This window comes from Ambystoma mexicanum, chromosome 9 (genome assembly GCF_040938575.1).
Source record: "Ambystoma mexicanum isolate Mex_15411 chromosome 9, UKY_AmexF1_1, whole genome shotgun sequence".
Classification (NCBI taxonomy): Eukaryota; Metazoa; Chordata; class Amphibia; order Caudata; family Ambystomatidae; genus Ambystoma; species Ambystoma mexicanum.
The window spans coordinates 129,857,873-129,881,300 of record NC_090931.1 but is presented as its reverse complement, the minus strand read 5'-3'; the positions used below and the strand labels follow the sequence as shown (position 1 = coordinate 129,881,300).

Genomic DNA, 23,428 nt, shown 5'->3' with positions numbered 1-23,428 from the left:
CCCCCGGGCCGCCGGAGCCTGGGGCGATCCTCCTCCTCCTCCGCACTGTTCTTCGGCGCGGTGCGGCGCTCGTCTCTTCCGTCGTCAGCAGGCAGCCGCCATTTTGGGCCATGCACTCTCCACCTACACCACGGCGTATCTCCTCTTTGGAGCTGCGCCCAGGTCTCGGACCACCGTCGGAAGGACAGCAGGCTGTACTGAGGCGAACTCCGGGTAGCAGGTATACTTTAATTCAAGTTAGATGCAGATTGTGGGCAGAATGATGGGCGCATCGGCGGAGCTGCAACGAAGCGCGGCTTTCTCACATGGCGGTTGGCCACGCCCCCCCAAGGATTCTGTTATTATCCAAAACTTGTTGGCAAACCTTTGTTACCAACATTGGAGGGTATTAGGAGATACAACCGTATGTGACTGTACTAATGTACCAACAGTTTTCTAAAGTATAGAAGTGTACATGTTAATGCAACATTGTTTACTCAGTTGGAATTACCTATTGTGATGCAACATACTTTACTTTCAACTTTTCATTTTCATTATTGTTTTGTTCACAATGAATGTACAGATGGCAGTGTGCCTCTTTAATTGTACTTATATGAATCTATATTTCATAAGAAAAAATATGTTTGTTTTACTTTTTTGGCCTCAAAACACATATATATAATCTAATTTATGTAACCACGTTATCTAAGGGATCACCCAAGAATTATTACTGACTACACACTGAACTCACTAGACTACCATTTGAAATCAGTTTATACTCCTTTGAAATGTGGGGTATCTACCCCCATTAAAGGGGGCACCGGTTAGCAATAACCGGCTTATGGTTAACTTCTAGAAACTTGTCACGTAACCAGGCGAACAGCAGGTCGGCGTAGGGGAATGCATGAGTTCCCGTACCTGCAGGAACAAAGGAGGGAAAAGAAATCCAGAAGTTCCCCAGTCTCTACGGAGACTAGATCAAAAACAGGATGTGAAGTTGGAGGGATAGTGTCTTATCCCTGCCTCGCTGCAGTGCAGGGGCCAGAGTCACCATAAGGGAGCTGATTGGTCCAACAAAGAAAGCTAGGAACATCTGTCTTGTGAGGCAGAATCCTGCTATGATGATTACTGGGAAGAGGGCGGGGCAGTAGAGCCGTTTTGCTGAGAATGACTTGGCGCACATTGTGAACTTTAGCTGAAAATGATTTACTTTGGGCTCTTTGTCGGAAGGAAAGAGAATGTCCTGGTAAGGGCCACCTTTATGACGAACTTGTAAGTCTTTTCCTTCTGCATATGAGTAAACGTTTCATATTTAATTTTTTTTAAACGCAAAAATGTGATGTTTTTGTGACGGTAGTTTATTGTGAAGGTGGTTAAGCATATCAATGGCTAATTGGTGATTTCCTTGGCAACAAACGCCTTACTTTTCGTAGATAGATCATCCGTTGCAGGTTTTTTGTTATGCCTGTTGGTTGTGCTTGAAGTGCCCATTTCAGTAACTTCATTTGAGGTCACTAACTGATGACCACACACAGGTATTCTATTGCTGATAATGAAATACTGTAAATTGACTTGATTGTAATATTTTAGAGCACCTTTCCTCTTATGTTCTACTACAGTGTTTTTATCTGCGAATACCCAGTGTTTGTAATATATGGAAACCTAAACAAATCCTATTGTTACGAAGATGCTGATATTGGTTTTGCAGGAGCGATGTCCAATAAAGGAAACCTGTACAAACTACTTTAAGGAAAGTTGGGGGAATAATGTGTCTGTCATCTGCTTAAAGCATTCTGAAACTTGGTGAACTGCCAGAGTAGGGTAGCAAGATGATTTCTTCAGATCTTGTTGGGGATTAAAACTCCAGTTACTACACGAGTGTCTGCTCTTCTTTGATCTCACAAATGTGACCCATTGGCTAAGAACGGATAGCAAAATACCCTCGACATTTTAATTTTGAGAATAATAAAGGGTTTAGTGACTATAAACAAATGACGAAGACCAAACTAGACACGTGGACCTTTACCAGCTGATGTACGTAATGACGAGCCTTTGTTTTTGTATTTTTATTTTTGGGCTTTGATTAATTCTTAAGTGCTCTGAAGCCGCTTTTTTTTTTTTTCTTCTTCTCCTGAAATGCTTGAGTAAACCGTATTCTGGAGTGTTCAGAAGTATATCCTGCCTTTTTGGTGGAATTTTCTCACTAAGGGTTTTTTGAATGTCTGTTGTTTCCAGGACCCGTATGCGATGTGACGGTTTTGAAAGTGATGTCCACCGACAATTGAAAGCTAAAAGCTTGGCTCGGGCTGCATTGAACACGGAGGAAGAGGAACGACAAGTCCGATCTTTGAATAAACGGTTTTATGAATGTGAGGCTAGCATTCCAGATAGGTGAGTGCAGTTTAAAGAAGCATATCTGCATCTTTTTAAGTTAACATGACCTTTCTGTTGTTCTTTTTGGCAGTATTAAGAGTAGCCTGCCCTGATGATTTAAGATTTGTATGTGTGCTCTACGTTAATTGCTCTAGATTTTTGCAATCTAAAACCCCCATTGAATGAGCCCAGGTGTAAGCGTTGTTAAGGAGACCAATCGGGCGTCACACACCAGACCAGGACACTTGGTCTTATCCGTGATATGGCACTCAAAGGGAATGCTTTTTCTTTAATTTCAATTAATTCAAATTGAGCCGATACCTGACCCGTATCACAGCCCCTTTTACAAATATCTCGGGTCTCAATGGAGCATGAACTAGGCCGGTTGGTGAAAATACAATATTTATTTTTAGAATTAAAAAAAAGACACAAATTTTAATGTTGGGCAGCAATCGCCAATGGGGTGATAATTACAATAAAAACAACTAAACTACACTTGGCTAACCTTCTAGATGAACATATACAAAGCACAATTGAATAGGAGCACTTTTTGAATTTGGATGGATAGCACCCAAGTTAAGATTTCCCCCTGCAATGTTCCCTCAACCCATAAATAATCAAATTCAGAGTGGATAGAAAGAAGCAACAGTTATTTGGGGATAAGAGGTGGATTTTAAAACCTTTACAATAGCATGAAATGACGCTTGGAAATTGACAATTAATGTGTGTTAAATCTTTGAGACAAATATGATTTCTCATGACAACAGGAATGCATAAACACTAGCAATCACAAGGCAAGGGATCAACCAGAGGCATACAATTCAAAAACAAGTGGAAAGTTCAAACATGCTGCAGCTGAATTCACACGTTGGAAAGTTGCATTTTCTCAGTTCCCGTTTAAATTGACATTAACTTGGATTTTCAATGCGGTTATTGGACTGGGGAATAGATATATATCACAGGGACAATATAGAAGTGAAAGGAGCTCTCTAGCTGGTGAATTGAGAGAGATTTGGAACGTAGAGTGAGGTTCGTTTTTAGGAAAATGGAGCAGTGAAAAAGAGAATCGGTTTTAAAATGAAAGGCAAATTTTACTTAAACTAGATTTAATGGCTAAGAAAAGAGGAATGCCACCCCTGAATATAAAAGTTATGCTGCAGTTGTAACCCTTCACGCAGTGTACCCCTTTTTTTATTTAGGGAAAATTAATTAATTTAATCAAAATATTGCTTATGATCTATGCCAGACAGAAATGAAGAGAAAAGTGGCGCTGACGCTTGGCGATCAAGGACAAGATGCACAGAGAATTCGGACAGTTGGACACGTTATCAGGATATGGATAGGGTTGCTTATAGAGGGGAACAAAGACAAACATCAAGATGGGGAGGCTATGTGTTTCTCTGGGATGGCAAACTACTCGCAGTCCACGCTTGAGTTTTGGGATTTTGGAACGGTCATGGTTCTGGTCACAAAAGACTCTGGTCACCGGATAGCGGACTCTCCTGTCAAAAGACAGCTTGGCAAAGGTCTGGTCACCGGATGGCAAGTACAGCTGGATGCAGGTAGTGGATAAGCCGGTCTGGTCTCAGGATACTAAAGATACCACACCTTTTCCACTGGTTAATGGGATTTTAGTGGGATATCCGGATCAAGGGCTTTGCTGAGATGGTTCAGCTATGCTTTGGCCTAGCAGGAGTAGGATCAGCTCTGCTTTTGGCCTTTCAGTGGTATCTGAAATAAGCTATGTTTCGGCTTTGCAGTGGGATCTGGAGACTGGCAGGATGAATGTCGAAGATCAGGAACGCGGGCGCAGGAAATTCAGGAAAGAGTCTCTAGTTCTGTCAACCACTCTTTATATAGAGCATGGTGACATCATAGAAGTATATGGTAGGGGCAGACTTAGCTAAGCATGCCTCTAAACCACTGGATTGGTCAGGGGTAATGGTTGACGCCTTGCTTTCAGCTGGTTGGTTTTTAAGGGCTTGTCAGATTTATGATGTGAGTTTTACAATGTTCAAAACCTCCCACAGTTAATTTTGCCACAACCCAGTTTTGCTATAAATGGCACTTTTGTACAATAGTAAAGAAAAAATTAGGAGCAGAGGATCTTCCGTTCCTGAGTGTGCTCACTCAAAATACTCATTCCAGAGTATGTAAATATTAAATTGTTTTCAACTCCATTTCAGTTTCACTCAAATTCAGTTGAGACAAGGTAGAGATTAATGTATATCCTTATTTCTGACACACAAGTGTCACAGTTTATTATTTCTTAAGTATTAAGCCTGACAAGTCAGTGCCCAATTTCTCATGGCCAATGCATTTCGGACTGTGTCCATCGTCGGGTCTCCTAGGCACTGATAAATATATGTAAATCATCAAATATCAACCTATCACAGTGTGAACATTTGTTAATTGAATAAATACAAGTTCGCATCAAAGTACAAACACACGAAGTGTCAATATACACCATTGCACATGTATCATTGTCAAACATTTTAAATGGATTGTAAAATTGCACATACCCCAACAGAATTGTAGTCCATGAAAGGATTTGTGGCATGGGAGGACAGAAAAATTCACATTAATATCATGTATAGTGGTACCAGTGTGTATAAAACACAAATCCTTAAAGATTGCTTATTCTCATCATATTCATACCTGTGATACTGGTAGTTCATAAAATTGTATTACTGTTCAAATCCAAACAAAAAGGGGGGGTTGTTCAGCAATCGTGCATCTTTAACCAAACATCAGTGAAAAATAACTTAAACTTCCATGCCCTTACCAGAAAGTAGATTATTCTGGCTGTCTGATCTGTGGAGGTTACATAATTACATTAGTTAGCGCTTGCCACCTATCTCTGTTCTATGTTCATTCTTATCCCTGCTGGATATGTGCTTACCTCCGTTTACGATCGCGGTGGAGTCTCGAGTGACAGCTCAAGGGGGCTGACGGCTGAACGCTTTTTGGCAATTGAAGGCAAGCGTCCCCAACCAGCACGATCCTCCCCGCAATGAGAGACAATGAAGGACTCTCCCAAATCGGGAATAAAGCCAGGACAGAGTGCGGGTGAGCTTAAATGGGAGTTTATCAATCAGAATAGGGCATGCAAAGATCTCTGCAAACTCTGAGAGCGCTCTGTCTGACAATAGCAAAGACAGGCGTATATATTTACAAAAAACGTCATAAGAACCTACATTCTATAGGGGGCACAAGTTCAATGGGATTGGGTGGCAATGACTAGCTATAGGTGCTGCTGCGAGGTGGTTGGCCTTGGCTGGAAGACGTCACTGGTCAGCCTCGTGGGTTGGGCTGGGCCTGGCGGGTTGGCTGAGTTCATCCGGGCGGTGTTGTTGTGCCATCGCAGCCAGTGTCAGAGATGAATGTCTTTTCCTGACTTATTTGCCCTAGGTCATGCACACCGCAGTCATTCAGTCATTTCAATATTATCTTCTTTAGTAAATCTTCCAATAGGTTATTCTACAGGTTAATGCAACACAGGAGGAATGCACCTTGTGAGGGGTCTGATGGTAATACGTCAGGACATGGTTACCAGTGTCCTGTTGACCGGGGCCATAGGTCGAGGTGCTAAGCTTCAGGGCCTGGGACGGGTGGTACAGGTATTTCTGTCTTGTTAGAAGTTGTTATGGATGTGCCGCTGTGGGTTGTCGAAGTATTGGGTGTCCTGATTGCACAGGGCCATAAGTCTAAGATGATCCGGTGGGTTAGGGGGTTTACGAGGGGGCGCCTTTGGGAGTGAGTGTTCAGGCAGAGGTTTACTGCTGTGCTGTAAATAATGCAGGTGGCGGGCCGCGGCCTTGGGTGCTGCAGAAGGGGCTACAAATCTTTGAAGCGGCTCCAGTCTGGTTGTGGGAGGTGGAGCAGCGCGGCGCGGGCCTCTGCTCTCATGTTTGGCAGTCTTCGCAGGGTGGGAGGGGGAATGGCCTTGCACATATTCACAAAGGTATCTTCCTTGTGTGTTGCCGACTTTAGGTAAAAACATCACAAACATTTGAACACTCCATAATACTTATTCAAATCACTTTAAAACATGCATTTCAACTTTGCTGGATGTGTCTCGATTATGTCCAGCCTGAGCACCTTATTCGTACACTATGTTTTACCAACTACAGTATTTAGTTATATGCATATACATTTGCAGTAAATGAGGTAGTAGCGAGGTTGGTGGAGTACATAGAAAGTAACCCGCCACTGTACGTGACGGTGGTGGTACATAAGGGGCTTTAGACATACACACATGACAAGTGCATTCTCGCGCATTCTGCACATGAGCCCTCCGTATGGTTACATTCGTCTTCTCGTGTACTCTAGCAGCATTAGTTTGGTTATGACGCAATACCATTGAGTGTAAGTTTCCCAGTGATACACGTAACAAATAGATCCCTGGAACGCTCCTTTATTATTAGTACCCAACTGCAATGGTGTGGGCTCGCCATTGCTTATATCATGGAAGCATGCTTTCTTATGTTTATACATTTTACAGGTTTTTGTAATATAAGATATTTTGTGGAGACAAGCATACTTTGCAAGTGGTCTTGGCATTAATATGTAGAGGCTTTCTGCCATCTGATGATCATTTTATTGTTCTTTTCATTGCCCAGGCCTGCTGGCCGGGTCATGCTGGGAGCGATGATACACTGCGGAAGGTGAACTGTTACAATGTCAGTGTATTACGCTAGCTCATGTCCGTGGGAACGGGCTCGCAGCGGATCTGCCATGGTGCTGCGGCGACAGGGATAACTGAAACTTTCCGAAGGTGGGGGCCGCGCTACAGTGCGCTGAGCTCACACCATTTTTGGTAGACAAAATGGTTTCTGAGGCCTAGCTAAATTCAATACGTGCGGGCAATGTCTTCAGCAGGTGAGCCATCCACCACCTGGGCCCTGGTGGTAAAGAGGGGACGCCCGATGAGCCATGGCCCTCACCTGGGGTGGAGATGTAGGCAAGGGGGGTCTTTTGGGCCACTCCTCCCCTACATTTCCCCCCTTTCGTTACTTAAGTAACGAATACTTTAAGTCCTCCAGCCTTCTACATTCTTCTTCGTCCATCACTGCCTCGTTCCATGCAGGTGTGCCTTTTATGGGCATCCATGCTCTGCACATCCCCCGTAAGCTTTCCCCTCTCCTGGCAACTCTTTGGGTAGCAATACTTTGGGTGTACCTGAAGCGTGAGGGATGAGGGAGCAGACATAACAGCTCTCGTTTGTTGTTTGTTTAGCTGTGGCACTCATATCCGCATACCATTTATTTGATTGATGGGGGCGTCGTGGGTCTTCCATTTTATCTAGACCTAACCCATAGTACTCATCATACTTCCTCCTCCCTGCTTCCCTCTTTCGTCTGTTGTTCTTGTTCCTCATGTACTTCCCAACTTCCTGGGCGAGGGATAAAATAGACCCCCATTTCTCATTCCCGCTCCCCTTGGCCCATGCATCATATAATATTTTGTGTATTGCTAGCAGCTTTTCCTTTTCGTCCCTGACGTTATCTTGCAGGTTGTTTTTTAGTATGGGGGCAGGCTGGCTGGTGGGGGTGTTATACAACCATGATATGGCAGACGGGTTTCGGTCATTTAAACTGCGGGCATTGTAATTAGATATCCCGGGTGGAGACACTGTGTTGTTTTGCACTCCACCCTGTGGCTTTTTCTTTTGTAAGATGACAGCACTGGATGGTGTGGTATGATAAGCCCATACAAGTTTAGTTCCGTCCCACACCAAAAAATCACCTTCCCTAGTATTGACACTTGCAGTTGTATTGGTCCCAGTAGTGCTGTTAATCCCAGTGCTGTTAATCCCTCCCCCCTCGTTCATCTCGATAGAGATGAACGCTACAAACCAATATGTAACCAGGGCAAACATTAGTATAAAAAACGTAATGCACACAGATAATCCACACTCATACGAATGTCTGCATCTCTCATGTAATAATTCTCTCATTCTACTAATTCTATCCATTGCAGGCTGCCCGTTAGATGCCATGGTAGCTCCTGTTTGAGATATAAAAGTGCATTAAGTGCATGCATGTAAACATTTTGCTGGCACCATCAGTGCCAATATATATATGGACGGGGAATGGAAGCGGGTAGGGTTGCAGGGAAGGGTATTCACAGATAAGGGTGTAAAACACGTCATAATTTGATCACTTTATTTATTACATATAAGTCTTCAGGATAAAAAAAGGAAAAAAAACGATTTTTTTTTTTTTTAGTAACATCTTAAAAATAATGCAAGTACACTCATCAGTCATTTTCCCATTCAGGCCCAGCACTAACACACATACACAAGTCTGTTTTCAGACACTCTGCTCAGTTGCATCTTTTGCTGTTGTCTGTGCCTCCTCATCTACCTCCTCTTGCACATTACTATATGCTTTTCGTACATCTGTCAAGTGCACCCAGTACCTCAAGCCCTTTACTTTCACTGCCGTGGGCGTGCAGAACACTACCTCGTACGGGCCATAGAACCGTGGTGCATTCCATCGACGCACAAAACTCCTGACATAAATTGAGTCACCTGGCATCAGCTGTAGCTGTTGTTCAGGCTCCGTAACAGACCCTGCTGTGTTTCCCCCCTCTCTAGTGAAGGGTGGAGAGAGCTGCTTTGATATTGCGCGCGCTGCCCTTGTCAGTTTCTTCAAATAGTCTGTAAACCCATCCCCCAATATCGCAGCGCTTCTGTGTGCATCTGAGTGTTCGCACAGTGGAGAGTGTGCTGTGTACATTCGTCTCCCAGTCACGATCTCGTGCGGGGACAAATGGTGGTCTTTGCTTGGCTGATTTCTCAGCTCAAATAGCGCAAGGGGCAGACAGTAGATCCAATTCTTTTTCAATGAAAAGCATAATTTTGATAACCTGCCTTTTAACAGTCCGTTCATCTTTTCCACTACGCCATTACTTTGAGGATGATAAATCGAACACAATTTATGCTTTATTCCCAACAATGTAGTTACTTCCTTGAAAAGTTCATTCACAAAATGAGTGCCGTTGTCTGAGCGAATCACGTCACAAATTCCCCAGCGCGGGAACACTTCCCTCACTAGGAACTTTGCAGCCCTTTTGGCATCCGGTCGTGCACATGGTCCTGCTTCCACCCACCTTGAGAATGGGCATACAACCACAATCATGTATCGTGCGCCATTACACCTTTCCCCCATGTCGGCGTAATCAATATGTAGCTCTCTAAATGGGCCAATGGGTTTTGGAATTGTTCCCCGGAGCGTGCGTAATGTCATTCCTGAATTGTATATCTGACATGTTGTGCATTCCATCGCTAATCGAGATACGTGTTCCTGGAGACAGGGCACAAACCATTCTTCCTGTATTTCTGCTGCGATGTGCTGTTTGGTACTGTGTGCAGGGAAGTGTTGTTGTTGAAATGCAATTTCTAACAACTTGATTGGCATTACCACCTTTCCTGAGTTGTTTTGTCGCCACAGTAAGTCTGTTGCCGACTTGCTGCACCCTCGTTTTGTCCACATCAATTTTTCGTCTGCACTAGCTCCTTCCTGCAATTCTAGTATTTGTGATATGGGCATCATGCTGAAGCCTTCTGGGAGCTCTTCGTTTGGCTTGTGCTGCAACATGTAGTCACCTGCTTCGTATTTCTCAAAGTAGGAAGCTTCCTTGGCGGCAGCGTCTGCTGCCGCGTTTCCCAAAGACACAACGTCTGTGTTTGATGTATGTGCTTGGCACTTCACTATTGCTACTGCAGTAGGGTTTTGTAGGGCCTCAATTAGCTCTTTCAATAACTCTGCATGCTGTACTGGTGTTCCGTCTGCCTGTCGGAATCCCCTCCGCCCCCATCTTGCTAGACCTCCATGTACTGTCGTTGTCATGTAAGCTGAGTCTGTATATATTGTCACTGCGCAACCCTTTGCTGCATGTAGTGCTTCTATGAGCGCAATCGGTTCTGCCGCTTGTGCGGAGTAATGTGATGGGAGGCGGTACTGTACTAGTTTCATACTCACCGTCTTCTAACCTCACTACTGCCATACCAACATGTTTTTCTCCCGTGTCCACGTCAATCGATGCAGACCCATCCACGAAGTACACTTCCCCCTCGCTCAGAGCGTTCTCACACACCACTGTGTCCTCCCCTCTTTCTCCTGTGTAAGTAGCACAATTGTGGTCCTGCATGTCCTCTAGTGTGCACGCTTCTGTAATGAATGTGGCAGGGTTCACTGTCTTGCATCTCACCACATGGATATTGGCGCTGGACAATATGATCTCATAGGCTGTCGCCCGCTGTGTTGTCAGTGTGCTTTTTGACCTCTCAAGTATTGCAAATAATGAATGTTCCACAAACAATGTCACAGAGCAACCCATTACTATTGTGGCACTTTTCTCAATCGCGAACGCGGCTGCAGCGAGTGATTGCTCGCACGCACGCGAAATGGCCTTGCATCACGGCATCTAAAGTGCCACTATAGTAAGCCAGAGGCTTGTGTCCTAGGGACGTCTTTTGTGTCAGAACAGCTGTCATGAGTGTTCCCTTGCAGTGTGAGAATAGATAAAATTTGCGTCCATAATCAGGATTTGCTAGCACTGGAGCGCTTGAAATTAACTCTTTCAATGATTGAAATGATGCGCTCATTTCTTCTGACCATTCTATTTTTTTGTTCTCCTGTTGTGCTTCCTTGAGTGCTTGTAGGAGGGGCCTCGTGTATGCTGCATAGTCTAATATCCATGCTCGGCAATAGTTGCACATTCCCAAGAATTTCTGCATGTCTTTCACTGTTGTGGGTTCTCCTACTGATCTTATTGCTTCTACCCTGTCGGGGATTATTCTTTTTCCATCTTTTGATATCAGCTGTCCCAAGTATAAAACCTCTGTCATGCAGTACTGTAGCTTTCCTTTGTCTACCTTTTACCCCTTGTTGGCCAATAGTGTTAGGAGTGTTGTTGAATCTTTTCTGCATGTTTCCTGGTCTCGTGCACACACTAGTAAATCATCTACGTACTGAATGATTGTGCTCTCAACTGATAGATTTCCCAAGTCTTCATGCAATATGCGGTTGAATATGCTTGGGCTCTCACAGTATCCCTGCGGTAATCTGCAATGTTCATATCTCTTTCCCCCCAGTGTAAATGCTGTCAGGTACCTACTCTCTTCAGCCAGAGGGATTGAGAAAAATGCCTTTTTCAAGTCTACTACTATGAAGTGTGATGCCGCTTTCGGGATACTGCATAATATTGATGCAGGGTTCGGGACCAAAGGGAACTTTTTCTGAATTACATCATTTAGGGGGCGTAAATCCTGTATCATCCTCCAAGACCCTCCCTTTGCTTTTTTGATTGGATAAATACATGTGTTACATGGGGAGTTTGAAGGCACTATTATCCCTTGTGCTAGTAGTGCATTTATTGTCTCTTTTATCCCGTCTTCAGCTTCACGGGACAATGGATACTGTTTTACTCGGGGTAAAATTGCTCCTTGCTTTAGTTTTATTACCACAGGTTGTACTCCGTGCAACAGGCCTACATCATGGGGGCCGGTTGTCCACAAATTATTTGGTACGAGTCTCATGTCATCATCAAAAAATGACGACGGTGCTCCTACCACTGCCATCAGTTGAGCGGGGATTTCCCTAGCTTCAATCAAAATGTCACAGGGCATCGCTATTTCCATTACAATTTCACCATCCCCCTCTGCATCTGAAAAAAGATCCTCGTCTGTTAAGTCTCTTAGGGCGATGTTGGTTTTCGTACACAGTACTGTACGCCACTCACATCCTTCCATATCTAATCCAATCAGAGCAATCCTTTTCGCTGATACCTGTACAGCGTGCAAGTCTAATGATACCACTGACCCTGGTGCTGTGTCGGGGCGCACTATGGGGCGGAAGAGGAACTCTGCTGGAATTCTCCAGTCCATTTTTCTCAGTTCTGGAATTACTAGGGCCAATGTCTTTAGCCCTTCGATGAACATTTCCTCATTTTCCGGCAACGCCCGTATTTCTTGTGTGGTTGTGTGGGCTTGCACTACCAACATTGTACGTAATGGGCATATTCCGGGTGTTGAACACACTATACCTCTCTCAGTGAATGATATGGTCATGTTTAGTTTACTCAGGAGGTCCCTCCCTAATAAATGTATTGGTGGGTGTTTATAATACAGCAGGGGTGTCTTTACAGTCTTACCCCCCCACTGTTACATCCAATGCTTCTGTGTAAGGAACTTCAATTACAGCCCCAGAGAACCCCTGCGTCTCTAACTTCCGGTTAGATAACGGGAACCGGCCCTCTCTAATGCATGATTTCTCCGCTCCCGAATCAACCATGAATATGAACTGCTTGTCTCCTATCTGCGCCCCTATCAATGGTTCCTCTGCTGCATTGTAGGTGGTAGATAGAACTGGACACGCAAGTGTTCTCTGTGGCTGTCCTATGCGGGGTGTCTCATCGCCCCCCCTTCATTAAAGACACTCCCTGAAACCACTGATACGCCGCTATAAGGTGCGGGTGCAGGGGCCCCGTTTGCTGTTGTCGCAAACGGGTTGCCTGGCGTACACTGCATATTGTCATTGTTTTGTAGGTGGCTCTGTGTTCTATACTGGTGTCTCTGTTGTTGTTCATTATTTCCTTGGCCTGGGTTTATCGGTTGCTGTTGTCCCATCGGAAGACCATATGGGCTCCCCGGGTGAGGATGGCCATAATGTTCTACCTCTTGGAACCCGTTGTTGGGTCTACTTCTGCACTCCCTAGAGTAATGCCCCCATCTCCCGCAGTTCCAGCAACTTCCTTGTGCAGCTCTAGGACCCTGCCATCCATTTCCTCCCATTCCACCGTACTCCGGTCCACCTCCTCTTCGGCCCCTGTACCCACTTCGTCCCCCTCGAGGGGTCCACTCTTGCCACTGTGGACCTCCGCCTTGCTCCTGCTCGTTCCACTGCCGCTGTCCTGTTCCCGCCCAATTAGTTGCCATCCTTCCTTGTATTGCTATCAGCCCCTCCTCCTCTTCATCTCCCTCCCTGCTGTGTGGGAGCGCGGCTACTGCTGCTGCAACCTTCACCAACTTTGTCTGTACTAATTTCGCTTCGTCTGCCAATCTTTTCTGCGCCACCTCCTTCTCCCTTTCCTTTATTTGCTTACAATGGTGTACTATTATGCTCTGAATCTCAGGCCATCCCTTTGCTTCAATACCTGCTATCTTGTCGAGCGCCTTTTGCACTTCTTTTGGGAGCCCTCTTTTTATAATGAAGTAAAATAAAGATGTCGATTGATACCAGGGCGTGCCCGTTTCTGCTCTCCACATCTCTTGGACCCAGAAAATGTAATCCATAGCCTCCTCCCCGTCATTCATTGTACACTGCATTACTGACTGTAAGTCTGGCGTGTCTGGGAATGTTTCGCGCAAGGCATCCCACACCCTGGCACGCACTGTGTTAAAGGAGGCTCCGTCATGGCGGTTACAGTCTAATGTTACTCCCGGGAAACCGGCCTTGAGCCATACTCTATCAGCCTGATCCCCCACTGCTGATACAAGCAAGCTCTTCACATCTCCTATTGCTAGGGGTACCCCGGCAGTGTGTTTCTCAAAGGCGTATATCCATTTACTTGCCCCTCCCGATAACGGGGGCAATAGCTTTAATAAATTGGCTTTATCCATCTGAGCCCATGGGATGTAATTCGGCCTCCCTCCTCCCCTATGTATTAATGGGAGCTGTAGCTTTCCTTTTGTCATCGTATCTGCACCCGTTTTGGCTGCTGATGTTCCCAGTGATGCCATTTTCCCCACCCTGTTCCTTAATCGTCCCATCCACTCATCCTCCAGTGTTCTTATTGAACATGTACCATCCACCCCTTCACTTCCTCCTCCCATTGCCATACTCAACCTATCGCTTTCTTCTAAATCATCCCTTATATCACATAGTAGTTCCTCTCTGTCCCCTGTAGGCCTTTCTTCATTATCAATACCTCCCTCTCGTGTTCCTACTTCGATTATCTGTGTCGGTTCTTCCTCAATTCTGAACAGTATCTCACCTTTCTTCCACCCGTCTTCAAGTGTTCTATTCTCACTCGGCGCTCTAGACGTGCGCCCTGATCTTACTGCATTAAGTGCTGTTTGCTCACATATATCCTTTATCCTTGAGAGCTCATCTTTCGCTATTGAGAGCCTTGATTGTAAATCATCTGTTAGTTTTTCTATGTCCACCCTTTGTGTACTTGCCTGGGCTTGCTCCCTTGTACTTTCATATGGCGGGGGTGCCGTTGGTCGGTGGGGTGTAGTAGTTGTCGGGGGAGGCACATAAGTGGGGTCACTGTGGGCACAGGCTTGTTCAATATCGGGTACAAACTTATTACCTCTATTGGTGGCTCTACTTTTGACAGTTCTTTAGCATCTTTCTGTATCATCAGTGGATTGTCTGTGGTGGAAGGTAGGTCAGGGTTTACTGCTGGTGCTTTAGGCGGTGGTATCTCTTCAAATAACCTCCAGAGATCCAATATTTCCCTCCTATTGTGCAAGTGCTTCCCCTTGTATTTCAAACAAATGCAGGTGGCCACCATATCCAGAATGCTTTTATCAAATGACCCTCCCTCGGGCCATATCTGGGGTAACCCCTCTCCCTTCAGCTCTGTTGTCCATTGGTCATGATATTTCTTAATCCGCTCCGCGTACCCTGGTAGGTTCTTACAAATATGTGATAAGGGTGTTTCGGCCCCCATCTTTGTGCCCTCCTAGTACTTGTGTGTCTCTGTGTGTCCGCTACTATAAAGTAGATGTATTACCACTATTATTTTTTGTTTTCTACTTCACATTCAATAATGGGCTCCTTTGTGCTTTTCCCCCTGCCTGCACGATACAGATCTGGCTGTACACAGTCTCTATTCTATTCTCTTGGGGGGGGCACATACAAGGGCAAACCATCAGTTATTTCGACAACATTAACCCGGAAATCAAATAGGTACACACTCACTCCACCTGGTCGTTTTTGTCTTCAAAAGGTTCTATCCGGTCACACTTACCATGACCATTCGATTTACTATACATTTACAGCCATTTTACACATTCACAACATCAAATTGTCGTCTGACACATACGAGGTGCACACACCTCTCGGTAACACTCTATTCACAATTCAAGCTGCCCTCCCTTTCCTCCCTAGCCGGCTGTCCCTGTCTGTCTTATTCGGATATATGGATGCGCATATATATATTTCTGAGGCTTGTGGAATCTGCTTAGATCACATGCTGTGCATAGGCCGACATCTAGTGGAAGCTGCGGAGTATTACAGTTTGTTTTTCGAAACTCGAAAATGGGCGTCGACACAGGCGTGCCAGTAATACTATCCCTAGTGTGACGTCCACTGTACCCAAGATCCCTCACGCGTCTAGGATCCTCAGATTGTTTTTTTCCGCCATACTGGTCGGAAGCATCTTGCGGAGTCCCCTGGCCTTAGCCATACTTTTGCTTATTATTGAAGTTAAAATTATTTATTAACATCCTTCCCCACCACAACGTCGACACTCGACGACTCGACGACGGCTGGAGAAGACATCGACCGTCGGCTGCTGCACGACGGATCTGGGCCTCGGAAGGCCGCTGGCCTCGGCCCGGGCCTAGTAGGCCGCTGGCCTCGGCCCTGCAAGTAGGGAGAGTGGGGGGTGGTACATACTCTTCACTCTTGGTATATAGGTACACCGTATAGGTACACCTTATATATTTCCTACACTTACCAGCCCGCTGCCTCAAGGTGCGTATGGAGGGTACCCCTTTCCAATTCTGCCCCAAGTGCAACCGCAAATACCCTTGGGTCGATAGGCACGCCACGTGCAATCTCTGCTTGCCGAGGGACCACCCCGAAGCGAACTGCAGAGCGTGTAGTAGGTTTAAGCCTAAGACACTTAACAAAGCGTTGGGCCCACCACGCCAGGCAGGCGGCCATGGCAGCGGAGGGCGCCTTCAGCGATGGCAGCGACGCCGTACTTTCGGACGGCGAGGGCATTACGGCGTCGAAAGACTGCCGAGCGCAGGTCCCCGACCTCGGAAGGTTGTCCGGCAGGGCGGCTATGGGGAAGACCCCCGGCGATGCAAGCGCTACACACCCTACACACACTAAGCACACTAAGTCCAACCGAATCTCGACGACGTCAACTTCTCGGAAAGAGGCACAGATAGAACGGTCCGACTCGGTGTCCTCTGGGCGCTCTCGATCGAGATCGCCTCATGACGCAAGGCAATCATCCACTCTTGCCAGGAGTGCCTCGCTCCCTAGATTAACGGAAGTTCGATCGTCGGAAGACGAAGACGACTTCCACCCCCAGGCCGCGCTCCAGGAGACCGAGGCCCCATGCTCGAAACACACAGATACCTCCCCAGACCCTCGACGACAGCCGTCGAAAGTCTCTGGGGCCTCCAAGGGGCAGGGAAAACATTTTTCCACGCATGGGGAGAGGGGGAAACAGCGGAAAGCACAGCCTTCCACTCCTGTAAGACCATCCTTCCACCCTAAGCAGATAGACAAACACAAATCTACTGGGACATCAACATCCAGCAAGGGTACCCTTGAGTCCCCTAAGTTGCCTACTAAAGTCACTACTAAAGTCATACCCGGTTCCAAAGAATGGTCCAGTGAAGACATAGACAGGGTCATGTCAAGGATGTCTTCCTTAGCTGATTTTTATGAAAAAAACCCAGAACATTTCCTTTCGTATGACCCTCAAGGGGCCACACCCTCAGGCTCCTCTGATCCTATCCCCCTAAGTAAAAAGGCCCGGTTCGAAAGACCTGAAGCCTTCGAGGTGCAGCCTTACTCTACTCCATACTCTACTCCACACCAGGGGTTTGAAATTATGGAGGAACAAACCGGAACTGAATACTATGCGGATGATGAGGACCTGGAGGAGCTAGAAGATGAGCAGGAAATTTACAGAGTAGATTCCCCGGTAGAAAGCGAAGCCCCAGTTACCGACTCGCCAGTTGATAACCAGCCCCTCCTTAATGAAGTTCTCGCTCGCGCAGCAGAACATTTTCACATCGACACCCACGGGGTACAGGAGGAAAGGGACTTCGCAGAAGAGTTGGTGGGAGAGAGGAGGCCGGTCGCTCAGACCATCCCTATCCTTAAATCCATCCAACGTAGAATAGATCCATCCCTGGTGAATCCTAACCTCACCAGAGCCGTCAACCCCAGAGTCGAAAAACTTTTTCGGGCAGCCCAGTCTGACCCTCTTTATATAAGAGGACATCTCAAACCAGACTCCCTAGTGGTTACCAACACTCGGAAGAGGGCTGGGACACCCTTATCGTCGTCAGAAGCTCCTCCCGACAAGGAGAGCAAAAAACTGTACGGGTTTGGCAGGAAGGTAGCCTCAACGTCCGCCTACCAAGCAAGGATTGCAAACTCCACCACCCTGTTGGCAAGTTACAACTGCCATCAATGGGAAGAGGTCGCGGCGCTCATAGCCTCTGCTCCTGAACCGTTAAAGGGCCAGTGGGCTCGGATCTCGGCAGAAGGGAGAGCCGTGTCTGGTTGCATATTAAAAGCAACTTTCGACGCCGCGGACAACGCAGGAAGATTGATAGCAGAAGGCACTGTTATCAAGAGACTTGCGTGGTTACGGCAGTCGGGGTTCAAAACAGAAACCCAGGCTTCATTAATAGACAAACCGGTGGAACCCGATCTATTGTTTGGGAAAGCGGTCGAAGACGCACTTAAGAATGCCAAGGACGAATACGAGACTCTCAAATCCCTTGGCCAGCTTACCTACAAACCCCCTAACCAGAGGGGGAACAGTAATTTTCGTCGCCCACGCGGCCAAAATTCACAAAGAGGCAACTATGCCCAAGGACAGGGTACACAATGGAACTACAACCAGCAGTCTACCCAAAGTTTCGGCAGGGGTAACAAGAGAGGTCGTGGAAGAGGCAGAGGCAGCCCCAACAAGAGAGGTGACACGCCTCCACCAAAGCAGTGACGCTCAGTTCAGGGTCCCTTCTCACGCAACCCCAGTAGGGGGACGCATTTCCAACTTCACCCAGGCTTGGGAAGGGATCACCTCAGACAGATGGGTGCTGTCAACAGTGTCCACAGGATATTGTATAGAATTACTGCAGCGTCCCCGGAACCACCCTCCACGACAAAGAATACACTCCTTAGAACATCAGAAGATCCTTCTCGAGGAGATCGCCATTCTGCTACAAAAGGACGCCATAGAACTTGTCCCAGGACACCAGGTAAACAAGGGTATCTATTCAACTTACTTCCTTGTGCCAAAAAAAGATCTGACAATGCGCCCAGTATTGGACTTACGGCCTGCCAACAAGTATGTCAAGCCCCAAAAATTCCGTATGACCACGCTACAAGAGGTAATCCCCCTCCTAAAAAAGGGGGATTACATGGCTACCTTGGATATGAAAGATGCTTATTTTCATATTTCCATGCTCCCAGCGCACAGAAAATTCTTGCGCTTCAAGGTGGACAGTCGCCACTACCAATTCAAGGTACTGCCCTTCGGGATAGCTTCAGCACCAAGGGTATTCACCAAGGTACTGGCGGTGGCAGCTGCACACCTACGCAGGGAGGCAATCCCAGTGTACCCTTATCTGGACGACTGGCTCATAACGGGGGAAACCCCAGGAATTTGCAGGTCAAACATTCAGAGGACTATCGACCTCCTCCACGAATTAGGCTTCTCTATCAACGAAAAGAAGTCAAGTCTAGTGCCAAGCACCTCAAAACAGTTCCTAGGAGCAATCCTAGATACTCAGAAAGGGTTGACCTTCCCTTCGGAAGAGAGAATTCGGAATATACTACTGCAAATTCCACATTATCAGTCAGGTCAACAAATAACGGTACGCAAAGCAATGCGGTTACTGGGCATGATGGCGTCATGCATTTACCTGGTCCCCCACGCGCGTCTGCGCATGCGTCCCATGCAGGAATGGTTGGCGAAACAGTGGTCTCAGGCAAGTGGTCAGTGGGACGATCTAGTGGTCGTTTCGCCAACACTCGTACAGAGCTTACACTGGTGGACAAGAGAAAATCTCGCAAGGGGAAAACCCTTTTACGATCCAGAAGTACAGGCAGTGGTGACTACAGATGCATGCCTGACGGGGTGGGGAGCTCACCATCTCCACCACACAGCTCAGGGTCTCTGGTCTCACTCAGTAGCCAAGAACCACATCAATCTGCTAGAGCTTCTGGCAGTATTCCGAGCGCTTCGGGCGTTCGAGCCCCATCTGCTAAACTTGTCGGTGCAGATCCGGACGGACAGCACGACTGCCATGTTCTATCTGAACAAACAAGGAGGGACTCGTTCGCCAAATCTGTCCAAGCTTGCCCAGAAAATCTGGATATGGGCACTCAGACGGAACATCTTCCTGTCATCACAACATGTTCCAGGGGAGCTCAATTCCCTAGCGGATGCCCTAAGCAGAGACTCCCTCCCAGAAGAACACGAATGGGTCCTTCACAGAGATATCGTAGAAGATCTCTTCTCTCGGTGGGGTTTCCCCACTATAGACCTATTCGCCACAAGCGAAAACAAACAATGCCCAGGATTTGCATCCAGGTTCCCCCAGCCAGACTCCCAAGGGAACGCCCTGTGGATGAACTGGTCAGGGATGTTTGCGTACGCTTTTCCACCAACCCCTCTCATCAGGAAGGTGGTGTACAAGATGAACAAGGAATCGATGACGCTCATCCTAGTTGCTCCCATGTGGGCGAGACAACCATGGTTTCCACACCTACGCAGGATGGCGGTGTGCGAGCCCATCAAACTCCCAGCCTGGTACAACCTACTGTCCCAGCAACAAGGTCAAACAGTGCATCAGGAACCCAACTCAATGAACCTGGCAGCATGGCTCCTCAGGTCATAGAGTTTGGCCATCTCAATTTACCACAGAGGTGTATGGACATCCTAAAAGAATCCAGGAAACCAAACACAAGGCACTGTTACTTTGACAAGTGGAAGAGATTCGTTATTTGGTGCCAGAATAAACAAATCAACCCAGTTGATTGCACTCCTTCCAACGTTGTAACATACATGCTCCACCTGCTGGACGCAGGTTTGGTTTTTAACTCTCTGAAAGTACACCTGGCAGCCCTCTCGGCTTACACCACATCCCATAACAAAGTATCGTGGTGGAAAGTACCAGTAGTTAAAGCCTTCATGGAAGGAGTAAAGAGACTTCACCCTCCTATTTCGAACCCACCGCCAGGATGGGACCTCAATGTGGTGCTAGCTAAGCTCATGGGCCCCCCTTTCGAACCCATGCATAAAAGTAGTCTCAAACACCTGACTTATAAAACGGCCTTCTTAGTAGCCATACCTCTATAAGAAGGGTCAGTGAAATTCAGGCTCTGTCAGTGCAGGATCCTTTCTTTACTATCCACAAAGACAAACTGGTTTTACGCACACACCCTAGGTTCTCACCTAAATTTATATCTAAGTTCCATGTAAACCAGTCCATCGAGCTTCCGGCTTTCTTCCAGAACCCACAAAGCTCAGCTGAGGTGAAACTACACACCCTTGATGTGCGTAGGGCGGTCCTCTACTATGTAAATAAAACCAGACCGCTAAGGAAAACAGATCAACTGTTTGTCTCCGTAGCTACAGGCAGAGAAGGGGATCGCGTCTCTAAAGGCGCGATCTCGAAGTGGATTATCAACTGTATACAGCTGTGTTACTCTCTTTCAGAAAAAACTCTGCCTTTTACGCCAAGGGCCCATTCTACTAGAGGCATTGGGGCCACTCTGGCTTTCATTGCAAATGTTCCCCTCGACACCATTTGCAAAGCAGCTACTTGGAGCTCTATTCACACTTTTACTCAGCATTACTGCATTGACACTCATTCCAAGACAGATACACAAGTGGGACAAGCGGTTCTAAGACACCTGTTTGCTCATGACCCTTCTCACATCCCACCTCCTTCTTCTGGTACTGCTCGCTAATCTATGCACAGCATGTGATCTAAGCAGATTCCACAAGCCTCAGAAGGGATACATTACTCACCGTAATCGTATTTCTGATGCTTGTATCTGCTTAGATTCACATGCGACCCACCCTTCCTCCCCTCCGAGAGAAGGCGCATGATTGCTTGTAGTCTTACCTTTCTGTCTATCTGCTTGTATTATCTGTACTCACGCTACTCCTCATGCTTCCTCATGTCAGAAAAAATACAATCTGAGGATCCTAGACGCGTGAGGGATCTTGGGTACAGTGGACATCACACTAGGGATAGTATTACTGGCACGCCTGTGTCGACGCCCATTTTCGAGTTTCGAAAAACAAACTGTAATACTCCGCAGCTTCCACTAGATGTCGGCCTATGCACAGCATGTGAATCTAAGCAGATACAAGCATCAGAAATACGATTACGGTGAGTAATGTATCCCATATATTGGTCTGTTCTTCCCTCTTGTAGTAGGACTCTCTCTTTCTTACTTTTCTCCCTAAGTTTTGTGCTAATCTCACTTTTTATTTTCCCCCTAACCCTAAAGAAAAGAAAAGAAAGAAGTAATAGCGGTTACTAATATATTCTCAGTGCCCCCCTTTGCTGGACACTTTTATCTTATATTCCACTTCTTCATATATTCCCAGTACTAGTCAAGATAGCACTATGCGGCGCCGCCTTCCACCCCCTTTCGGAGCTAGGTTCCCGTCACTTTTATCTCTTATTCGCCTCTTAATCCTAATGGCAATATGCAAAGAAAAAAGCAAGGAAATTTTAGGATGATCCTTAGTAGATCTGCGTACCCCCTCTTCGTTCCCTGTCCTACACTTCTTCCCCCACTCCCTTTACAATCGCTCGCACTCAATACTCACGTGCCCGTCTTGAACCGATAGTCTCCGAAACTGGGTCCGTCCAGGCAGTGTTGCGGTCAGCTCAACAGTCAGCCCCGGCTCCGGCGAGCGGTACTCAAAGGGGATTTTTCAACCGGGATCCCGTACCCTCTCTCTATTGAGTGCGCACTTCTTAGTGTACCGGTCGCCGTTGGCGGGCAGCCTCCCGGAGCCGGCTCACCGTGCGTATTCCTTTTCGACCGGAGATTCTCGTGCCAAAAGGGGACGGTAATGTTAGGTCGGGAAAAAATAATAATAATCACGCTTTCGGGGTCACCACTGAAGGCAAGCGTCCCCAACCAGCACGATCCTCCCCGCAATGAGAGACAATGAAGGACTCTCCCAAATCGGGAATAAAGCCAGGACAGAGTGCGGGTGAGCTTAAATGGGAGTTTATCAATCAGAATAGGGCATGCAAAGATCTCTGCAAACTCCGAGAGCGCTCTGTCTGACAATAGCAAAGACAGGCGTATATATTTACAAAAAACATCATAAGAACCTACATACTATAGGGGGCACAAGTTCAATGGGATTGGGTGGCGATGACTAGCTATAGGTGCTGCTGCGAGGTGGTTGGCCTTGGCTGGAAGACATCACTGGTCAGCCTCGTGGGTTGGGCTGGGCCTGGCGGGTTGGCTGAGTTCATCCGGGCGGTGTTGTTGTGCCATCGCAGTCAGTGTCAGAGATGAATGTCTTTTCCTGACATATTTGCCCTATGTCATGCACACCGCAGTCATTCAGTCATTTCAATATTATCTTCTTTAGTAAATCTTCCAATAGGTTATTCTACAGGTTAATGCAACACAGGAGGAATGCACCTTGTGAGGGGTCTGATGGTAATACGTCAGGACATGGTTACCAGTGTCCTGTTGACCGGGGCCATAGGTCGAGGTGCTAAGCTTCAGGGTCTGGGACGGGTGGTACAGGTCTTTGTCTTGTTAGAAGTTGTTATGGATGTGCCGCTGTGTGTTGTCGAAGTATTGGGTGTCCTGATTGCACAGGGCCATAAGTCTAAGATGATCCGGTGGGTTAGGGGGTTTACGAGGGGGCGCCTTTGGGAGTGAGTGTTCAGGCAGAGGTTTACTGCTGTGCTGTAAATAATGCAGGTGGCGGGCCGCGGCCTTGGGTGCTGCAGAGGGGGCTACAAATCTTTGAAGCGGCTCCAGTCTGGTTGGGGGAGGTGGAGCAGCGCGGCGCGGGCCTCTGCTCTCATGTTTGGCAGTCTTCGCAGGGTGGGAGGGGGAATGGCCTTGCACATATTCACAAA

The 23,428-nt window shown here is 46.9% G+C and overlaps 1 protein-coding gene across 3 annotated transcripts in view; it reads left to right on the top strand.

Annotated features, from left to right (window-relative positions):
* Window positions 1-23,428, top strand: part of NKAPD1 (NKAP domain containing 1) — a 219,599-nt gene that overhangs the window by 94,042 nt on the left and 102,129 nt on the right. For all 3 annotated transcript variants that reach the window (XM_069614285.1, XM_069614284.1, XM_069614283.1), the window contains one exon: window positions 2,215-2,370. In XM_069614285.1, coding sequence (XP_069470386.1) covers window positions 2,215-2,370 — 156 coding nt within the window. The remainder of the gene's footprint in view (window positions 1-2,214; window positions 2,371-23,428) is intronic.